The sequence below is a fragment of the Nelusetta ayraudi genome, unplaced genomic scaffold, assembly GCF_046127955.1.
Source record: "Nelusetta ayraudi isolate G7.1 ecotype Tasmania unplaced genomic scaffold, CSIRO-AGI_Nayr_v1 ptg000004l, whole genome shotgun sequence".
Lineage (NCBI taxonomy): Eukaryota > Metazoa > Chordata > Actinopteri > Tetraodontiformes > Monacanthidae > Nelusetta > Nelusetta ayraudi.
This window is the reverse complement of record NW_027466054.1, coordinates 7,370,597-7,380,075: the sequence shown is the minus strand read 5'-3', so window position 1 is coordinate 7,380,075 and position 9,479 is coordinate 7,370,597. Positions and strand designations below refer to the sequence as shown.

At 43.5% G+C, this 9,479-nt stretch overlaps 2 protein-coding genes across 2 annotated transcripts; both read right to left on the bottom strand.

Moving 5' to 3' along the window:
* Positions 1-4,376, bottom strand: hadh (hydroxyacyl-CoA dehydrogenase). Its single transcript, XM_076032149.1, has 8 exons — positions 4,182-4,376; positions 2,353-2,481; positions 2,082-2,239; positions 1,800-1,926; positions 1,125-1,214; positions 967-1,039; positions 400-516; positions 1-311 (listed from the first exon to the last, which is right to left on the bottom strand). Exons 1-8 carry the CDS (start codon positions 4,296-4,298, stop codon positions 193-195), a joined length of 930 nt encoding a protein of 309 aa, XP_075888264.1. The 5' UTR covers positions 4,299-4,376; the 3' UTR covers positions 1-192.
* A 1,027-nt stretch (positions 4,377-5,403) lies between these two features.
* cyp2u1 (cytochrome P450, family 2, subfamily U, polypeptide 1) lies at positions 5,404-9,041 on the bottom strand. Its single transcript, XM_076032084.1, has 5 exons — positions 8,456-9,041; positions 6,822-7,472; positions 6,428-6,589; positions 6,075-6,242; positions 5,404-5,957 (listed from the first exon to the last, which is right to left on the bottom strand). The coding sequence occupies exons 1-5, from the start codon at positions 8,883-8,885 to the stop codon at positions 5,776-5,778; spliced, it is 1,593 nt and encodes a 530-aa protein (XP_075888199.1). The 5' UTR covers positions 8,886-9,041; the 3' UTR covers positions 5,404-5,775.
* Between the last annotated feature and the right edge of the window lie 438 nt (positions 9,042-9,479).

Below are 9,479 nucleotides of genomic sequence, written 5' to 3'. Positions count from 1 at the left end.
TATTTCAGAAATTTACGATCCTATTTATTCTCATCACACAAGGACATTCAGGTGTTCATTCATGGACATCCATAGGAAAACTGACAAAGTCCACCTCAAATGTGGAAAACGCAGGCACTTGTACTTCGTTTGGGTTCATAATCAGTCCTTGTCGGATGCCTTGTCTTCACAGTGACCGTCTGCAAAACGGAACTACTTGTACTTGTAGAACCCTTCTCCGGTCTTTTTCCCCAGTTTGCCTTCTGCCACCAGCTTGTTGAGCAGCTCAATCTGGGCAAACAGAGGGTTGTTGGGCTCTTTTTCCGTCCAGCCTGCAAACACAGCAACAAAACAGAATCACAAAACCTGTCCAATCATGTCAGTGTCTTTTACCTGCATTTTCTAGAAAGCTGAACTTGCCGTCGAGGATGAACTTTGTAGTGTCGAGTCCGACGTAGTCTGCCAGCTCAAAGGGCCCCATGGGATAACCTGCACCAAGTTTCATGGCGATGTCAATGTCTTCCTTGGATCCGTGACCTGAAACAGAAATAGGAAAGACAAAAATAGATTAAAGCAGCAAAAAAAACTTTCAAAACTCTGACAAATATCTGCAGTCGAGAGTGCGGCGCGGCTGACATCCTTCCATTTACTGGCCTCATGAAAGCCATGCTGGTTCTTTTTTTAATGTCTTTGTACCGTCTGCATAACGGGGACCTGTGATGAAGACTCGCGCTCTATTCTGACAGCCACTGATGATAATAATAACACCTCTTATTTATAAGCACCTTCTAAAACTCTCAAGGGGATTTTACAGAAAAAAAGGTTGGAGGGTAAAAGATGGAAGATGGAAGAAATAATTATTTTTTTGTCTGAAGAACATGCCATCTGAAAAAATGACAGACTGAAGACGAGATTCAAAAGTGGCAAGACATTGAGCGACGGAGTGAAGTGAACTTCGGTCGGTACCAGGTGTCCAGGTCTACTCACCCCTCGCGTGCAGACGCACCGCCTCAGCGAGGTACGGCACCAGCAGGCGGTTGACAATGAACCCCGGCGTGTCCTGAGGATGAAGAGACGGTTAGCGTCGCCGGGTGGACGGCACGCTGCCTCCATGCTTACAGACCCGAGTGAAGCGCAGTCCTCACCTTGCAGGACACCGGGGTTTTTCCGAGCTCTTTGCTGAAGTTCAGCAGGGAGTCGAAGGTCTCTTGGCTCGTGGACGACGTCGCGACGACCTGAGAGAGATGAAGGGAAGGTGAAGAGAGATGCTGCTGTAGAAACTCATCGTCAGTGGACCAGTTCCTGTTCCTGTTCCTGCCTGGTGGTAAAACCAGTGACCTGATCACAAGTGGACAGCCTGGACAGTACCAGTGCCAAGCCATGGCCAAACACATGGTGACAGATGAGCTCCCATTTCCTACTACACTAGTGGGAAAATTCCATTCCAAAGTGATAATTTGGCCCAGGACTGTGTGCATAATATAGGAATTGGGTGCAAAATGTCCACGGTGTATGAGAATTTAGAAGAGTTAATGAAGATCTTCTCCTTTGTCTTCCCAGTTGATTAGGTGCAGTTCAGAACTATCAGATTTAGATTCTATTTTTTTTTTACTCAGCTGTTTTCTGGCACGATATTTACGGAAATTGCAGATACTGGTAGGAATGTTGGAGCTTATTTGCGCGTAAAAATGCTGGATTATTAAATTGAACAAATGATCATCTCTAATTCGTCTTCAATAGATCCTTAAAGATCAGGCTGTGAATAGATGTAGGTCATATCAAGAGCTTGTGTGAATGTGTGCTGCTGATTTGTCTTGTACCTCCACCAGCTTCATCACTGGGACGGGGTTGAAGAAGTGAAGGCCGCCGAATCGGTCCAGTCTGTTGGTGGAGCTGGCGATGTCGGTGATGGGCAGCGAGGACGTGTTGCTGGCAAAGATGGTGTGTCTAATACAAGACAGAGACGCAAACAGATGAGAAACAACCAGTGATTTGTTCACTGACAGAAGGACACTGAGTGTCTTGACTTCCCAGGAGACCTACTGCAATAATCATCCGTAATCTAACACCTCTGTGAACTAGGAAAGCGAGGCCGCTCTTACTCTGGTGCCGCCTTATCGAGTTGACTGAACATATCCTGTTTGATCTTCAGGTTTTCTATTATGGCCTCCAGCACCAGGTCAGTGCTGTGAGCTGCAGCTGCAGCATCAGTGGACGTGGACACGTTCTTCAGGGTCTTCTGGAGGAATTCTTCGCCCGCCTGAAGCAAGCAGGACAGAAACCTCCCGTTAATGCCCCACGTTTCATCCTACCCACACAGCTGCTGCTGCTACTGCTTGCTTTAATTTTATAGGATGTCCTGCTGTGTCTCACCTCTGGCTTGTCCGCAAACTTCTTCTTGACTACCCTTTTAAGACTCCCTTCAATCCCCTTGATGGCCTTCTTGAGGAGGTCGTCGCTTGTGTCCACCAGCGTCACAGTGTGGCCAGTCGCTGCAGCAACCTGTGCAGGTACATCAGTCACAGGGTGTCAGTAACGCACCCAAGTGGACGCTGAACAATCAGTTGGCACACTTGACAAAAGCATAAATCGTAGAAAAAGGTATTCTGTACACGCTATGAAAAGTTCATATTTAGGAGAGGTAATAGGTATTGGAAAACAATATATTTTAAAACGCTAATTACTTTATTTATTTATTTACAATGAATACTAGTATTGCGTATTTTTAGACACGTTACTGAAAACAGCATAACAATAACTAGAAAAGCGTGAGATGGTGTGAGGAACGTGCTACCGACTGAAGTAGCTGATCACGGGACAACAGTGACACCTTGTGGCTACCTTTTGAAACTACGGCTTCTTTATGAGGCGAGTCGGTTCCTGCGTGTTCTCGTTTCTATGAACTAATTTTCTAATTCTAATGTGTTAGGCAATCAAAAGTAGCCAATAATAGTAGTGTTAGATAATCAATGGATAATAGGGAAAAAGTGGAGCTAATGTACAGGCTTTTCTGGCAGCGTACACTGTGGCTTTAGGATTGACTAACTTGAAAGTGGCACCTGCACCCTCTGTGACATCACAAAGTGCAGCTTCTTGGAGCCTGGGAGTTTTAGCACACCCCTTTATCCAAAGTGGAAATGCAACAGTTTAAGAAGGTGCTCTAATAATATTGTCCAATTAAAGGGAATACATTGTGTTTAGAGTGGGGAGTTAAAAAGTCCTCCATTTTATGTGAACCAGTTTATTGTGAACCTGAGACCAAAGTGTTGTTTTACAGAATATGTTTACCATTAAGAATGTGAGTGAAACAGAGGCCGATTCTCTGGTTTTGTGAAATATTTCTCTTCAGGTTGACATCAGATTAAGCAGGAAGCACATGAAATTCTGATCCTGTGGAAAATGGCAAGTTCAGAGAAAACTCTTGGTTTGACGGGCAAAAATAAACTATAAAGAGTAGATTACAATGGTCACCTTACTCAAGCCCTGACCTTCCTGTTGTATAAATGAGCAAAGGCCATTTCATCAGATAAGATCCAATTTGAGGATTGGTTTGTTCGGGTGAACAATAAAGTGAATGTGGACATAACAGTGAGCGACCTGTTATTATCAAACAGTTGAGTAAATTGTCTGTGTGGTGGAACATTACAATATATTTGAAATAAATAAATAAATACATGTACAGGGTGCTTCAAGTATTAGAACATTTGAACCTTTTAAAATTTGCAAATAATTTGCGTAAATATCACGAATCATCCAATCAGAGATCGATTGGTAATGACTGAGCTCACCAGCCCTGTTAATAGATTCAATTGTTTATGGATCTTAACCAAGTAATTTAACTTGACTTATTAACAACGTGGAGCTGCACTTTGTAATACTTTAAGGGCGCATTGCAATGAATTTGAAAACACGAACAACGTGTTCGACTGACGAACATGCCCAAGTTCATGTAACGTGTGAGTTTGTTTATAGCCTGCAACCCCTTAAGGAGTTGGATTAGCAACGTTAGCTCCTGCTGCGTGACACGTTTCGCTAAATGCAAAGCTAAATGTCTCGTTTTCGTTATCGTCTGCAATTATAAGCGTTTCGTGCTGCCAGAAAGAAACGAGGGAAGCGTATGTCGCCCGTGAAACGTTCAAAAATCAACCCAAATGTCAGTTGTTGAACCTAGCCTCGCTGCTAAACAGCTGTCGGTGGCTCACCTGCGCGATTCCTGCACCCATCTGTCCTCCTCCGATGATCGTCACATGTTTAATCACAACATTTCTGACTGTCGAGGACGAGAAACCTCTGCGGACGAGGTGAGTAAAGAAAGCCATGTGTGACCCTGCAGTAGGAGGACTCTGGGACTGACTGACACTGGCTGGAGAGGTTGAATGAGAAGTGGGTGAAGGGTCGACGGTCACGTGATCCAGGTCTCTGTTCTTTGTAGCCAATCATCAACAGCACAGCTTATAAATGCATAAATAAGTTGTTGAAATCATTACCTCGAACGACAGAATGGTAAGTTTAATCGGTAATAATAAATAACAGTAGCACTTTTATGCTCAAGCAATATCAGACACTTTACTTACTACTCCTCCTACTGTCTGACACTTCACATCATTTGTAGATTGTACATTGCATATTTTGTATAATTTGTATACAATTGTATAGGATTGTAAATAAGAGTGTGGATATATCTATTCCGCCCTGCGATGAACTGGCGACTTGTCCAGGGTGTCACCCTGCCTTCGCCCTAAGACAGCTGGGATAGGCTCCAGCAGACCCCCGTGACCCTGAATAGGAATAAGCGGGTATAGAAGATGAATGAATGAATGAGGATGATATATATATTCCCTCTATTTTATTTTCACTGTTTATTTTACTTCATCTCTCTTTTATTCTTATATTTTTACTTTCATGCACGTGACAAATAAAATGTGAAACTTTTACTGTTGCGTTCAAAATAATTACGTTAGACATATGCACCAAAAGCATGTGTGCAGTGATCTCAAGAGGCATGTCACTGGAGGATTAATTAAAGATGCGATGACTCTTAATTTCATTTATGAGGCTTAATAAATATAATGGCACTGTCAGACGCTGGCTGTACAAGTAATGTCTATGTCTGTTATCGACAGAACGAAACTGATGTTTTTTTGATGTTTCTGACATTTACATTGTCAGAAATTGTCATCTTGTGAATTTGCGTGGGGAAAACAAACACTTTCCAAGACTTCTAAACGGCAGATGTATTCAGTATATCAATATATTACATTAGATTTCCCTCAGTTTTAGTCTTTGCCCGTGGCTTACTATAAACTACATGTATGTGTATATATAAATTTCATGTGCAATTTGTTTTTTTACACGGGCAGCAGAGCAGCAGTAGGGGACAGGCTGCATCACCTGTGACCTGGAATGAATGGGAATAGACAGGTGGACACTTTGGTGACCTTTATTTTGACAATGACCGGTGTCTTTCTCTCCTCTCTGTCACATATACTTACAAATGATGGCAAATCCATTTAAAGCACTGACTAATTCCAGCAATATATTAGTTTAAAAAAAATAAAGCTCTCATCTCTGATAGTTCTATCTCACACTGTCTCATGCTGAAATATCAACCACTAAAGATTTAAATAGTAGAAAAGAAAATTAATCAAGACAAAACACAAACATAAGTTAGTAAAACTTTAGTGGTTCACTTTGCCGAGCACATGGGTTTCCAATGTGAAACACGTACGCACACACACACACACACACACACACACACACACACACACACACACCAACCAGCTCTCTGCTTGCACCTCATCTCCTAGGAGTCATGCACACAGTGAATGGACAGGGTGCCAGTGTCAGGCCAAATCTTCCGTTTAATGTTGGACGAGGCTTCCCTTCTGGCAGTCTGAATTTATAAGCCTGCAGTAGGTTGGTAACCATCAGGAAAAGCTCCATCTTGGCCAGCTGTTCCCCCATACACACCCTCCGACCTGAGCGAACAGCCACGGAGAGAAAGTCATTAGAGGCGGGTCGAGCGGTTGACAGTCAGAGTGATTTAGAGGTCAACATTGCAGTTTATGTTTGTGATCAGTGAATAAATGGCGCACCAATTCCAAATGGTATGAAGCATTCCTTTCTGAGTAACTTTCCCTCTTTGTCCAAAAAGCGTGCTGGATTGAAAGTGTCTGGATTTTCCCACACGGCAGGATCTCTATGCACAGACCAAAGGTTGGGAAAAACAAGAGTTCCTTTGGGGATCGTGTAGCCTTTAAACTCTGAGACAGAAGGAGGAAAAAACATGCAGTCAGAAAAACAGCCACTGGAGATTATAACGCATCCACTTCATCTACCTTTTTATACATTTTAATATTCTCATGTCTAATGTATCCTTTTATTCACAGTTATGATGTAATTAACATAACTGTGTTTCTCTTTTTTAAAAGGTCATATAGGGCGTTACCTTTAGTTTCAGAGGCCATGTGAGGTATGGCGAGGGGAACGACGACAGTCATTCTCTGCACTTCCATGATGGTGGCTTCCGTAAATGGAAGACTTCCCTTGTCTGTCAAAGACGGGACGCGTTGTGTTCCCACAACAGAGTCGATTTCAGCCTGGACCTTATCTGACATCAAAATAGAATCAGAACATTCAAAAAAGCATTAATCTCTTGTTAGTACAATGTGGTTTAACTTTTGGACCCACTAGAAGTGTTTTTTAAATGACTGTCCTGATCAGGTACCAGCTCTGGAACCTTTGGAGACAATTAAACCAGACATTTTGGGTGTCCAAAACAGAAGGAACTGAACTTAGCAAATGCATATTATGTCGTTTACATGTTAATATTAGTAGTATACCTTGTATCTCGGGGTATAAGACCATGTACAAGAGGATCCACAAAACTGAATTAGCAGTAGTGTCAGTGCCAGCGATGAAGAGATCTCCTATCACGTAAAAGAGATAGTCCTCGGTGAAGCCGCTGTCCGCCTCTCCAGCAGCTTTCTGGTCCAGTATCTCCACCAGGTACATGTCCACAAGATCCCTGGGGTTTTCAGCATCCAGCGTTTCCCTGTGTGATGCAATAATCCTCTTAAGAAATGCCGTGATGTCACGTTCCACCTGCCGCAGCTCCTTGAAGACCCCAAATGGGAAGTGGTAGAGCAGTGGGAAGATGTTGATGAGGAGTGCCGGGCGGCTCATGCAGATTTCAAGCCCGCGGTCCATCAGCTCGAGCAAGGTGCGAAACTCGTGGTCTCCGTGGTCGAAGCGCTGACCCAGGACCAGGGAGCAGATGACGTTGGACACGGCGTTGCTGATCAGCGGGGCCAGGTCCACGCCGGCGCTGCCACCATTCTTGTTCTGTTGCAGCAGCTCCGTCTTGACTGTGGCCAGACCCTGCAGGATGCACGGCTCCAAGCTCAGCTTCCCCAGGCCAAACTTTCGGAGTTTGGTGTGGCAGAACTTTCTCTGTTTCTTCCATAGTGGTCCAAAAGGTGCAAAGACTATTCCTGAGGTGTAAAACAGAGGGGAAAAAGCAAAGATGAATGCACAGATCAATATTTACATCACTTTAGTCAATTTGAGATTATATTCAGCAGTGCCACTCACACTGATAATTAGAAGAACTATACATTGTGTTTTATGTGTGCCACCACTTAAAATGTTTCTTTAATCTCACGATTCATACATGCATTCAGAAAAGAGGCACATAAAAAATATTTGGAAAGCTGATACGCTTTCTTTGGATCACAGTTGGACAAACGTTTAGTCGGTCCCATTCAGAGTAGACCAAATTGGATTTTTGTCAAGTTAAACAGTAACAGCCTGAGGCTTCCTGTGTGGTTCGAGGGATAACATCTGTCTTGTGTCACTGCCCGAAGGTGAACCCTGATGCGCTGCAGTAATTAACCAGACTCTTGCCAGAACCAGTTCGTTAGAGGTACAGAAAGTGGTGACTCAGCTTTGCTACCCTTTTAAATGAGGAAATGTTGGTAGTTTCTAATAAAAAAAACAAAAACTGTCACTCACTGCAGCATCCGTGCTTCTTTATAAACCTGTTTGTCTAAAGAACTGAGCTACGACCTGCAGTGACTGGCTTTCCACTCGCACCCCCCCTTTTTAGTCAAAGCTAATGTGACTGAAGATTTGAAATGTTAAGCTTAGTCTGAACACTCTTGGGATACATTCCAATTTATTGCAGGACAAACCATATAGACTGGTTATAAACAAAAACTTTCAATGAGGATTTGTTCATCTTTCTCCCAGTTTTGGATTATTCCTTATGTTAGCCCATCCTATGATTTGACTTTAATTTTTCAAACTTGAAGTGTGTTTCTGACGACACACGTGTATAACGTGTCCACTCTCTTCATAAGGCAAGGTCGTTTTAAACTTTGACTACACCTCTGCCAAACAGACCAAACAGAGGGTAAACACATCCTCTGGACAGTGAAGACCAAAACTACGAGTAGTTTTAAAAACGTTCCTTTACCTTTGCGTTTGGTCATGATGCTGATAATAGGAATATCCGGCCTGTCAGAGAAGACCTCGGGGTGGTTTGACAGAGCATCTCTGACCGCCTCGTATCCGTTGAGCACAACAATCAGCTGGCTTCCCAAAAACAGACTGAACACGTTGCCGTACAGCGGAGTCTGCTCCCACAGGAATTGCGCGATGTTTGTGTCAACGTTATCCGCCGCTTGGAGCCCCAGCCTCCTGCGGACGGCGAGCGGGACGAAAAACCCGCCGAAGTTGCCGACCACCGGCCACGGCCGTGGTCCTGGCGGGATGTTGACGAAGCTCCGCCGGGTGAGATAACACCGGACGAGGCAGGTCACGATTAAAAAAACGACGACAGCGACGACGTTTTCCCGAGACAGAACGGAGCTGATCAGGTTGTCGAACCATGACAGGGACGCCATGGTGTCCAAGCTAAACAGAGACAGACCGAGCTGACGGTCAGACTATCCCATTTTTTAAAAAGAAGTCAGTTCAACAACCCACCACAAGTACACACTTTCCCGCAGAACTTGTGCCTTTGAAGTGCTCTTCCTGTGTTGTTGACGCTAGACGCAATGTATCAACATGGTACCGTTGCCTGTTTCCCATTGGCCGCCATCGTGGCGGCTCGCTGTGATTGGCCGAATGTATCCCATGTACCGCCCCCTACATGAATAACAAACGTGTGTTTGTGTGTTTGTCTTGAAAGCTATCTGTAAAGTGAAATAATGAAGGAAAGGAAACGAGATACTTAATACATTAATTTAAAGTTAGTAAGACTACAGTGTTCGTAAGAATACAGTGCAAGGTATACCTGTAGCTTTAGTAACACCTCTCAATGAGGTTTACATTTTTATATTGTAAACAATAACACAAATTATTACATTTTTGGAATCTGAATAGTTCGTAACGCCCCGTTAACTATTAAAACCAAAGCGTGCTGTGCTATTCTTTCCTATAAACATGTAATTTTAACCTCCATTAAAGGGTAATGTAGTAATGTTTTTTTTATTTAA

Coding starts and splice junctions, on each gene's coding strand:
- cyp2u1 (XM_076032084.1), bottom strand. CDS start 8,885: ATGGCGTCCCTGTCATGGTTCGACAACCTGATCAGCTCCGTTCTGTCT. Junction 6,590..6,821: donor CTTATACCCCGAGATACAAG/GTATACTACTAA, acceptor TTTTGATGTCAG/ATAAGGTCCAGGCTGAAATC. Junction 6,243..6,427: donor CATGGCCTCTGAAACTAAAG/GTAACGCCCTAT, acceptor CTTCTGTCTCAG/AGTTTAAAGGCTACACGATC.
- hadh (XM_076032149.1), bottom strand. CDS start 4,298: ATGGCTTTCTTTACTCACCTCGTCCGCAGAGGTTTCTCGTCCTCGACA. Junction 2,240..2,352: donor AGTTTGCGGACAAGCCAGAG/GTGAGACACAGC, acceptor TGCTTGCTTCAG/GCGGGCGAAGAATTCCTCCA. Junction 517..966: donor GGTGCGTCTGCACGCGAGGG/GTGAGTAGACCT, acceptor TTTCTGTTTCAG/GTCACGGATCCAAGGAAGAC.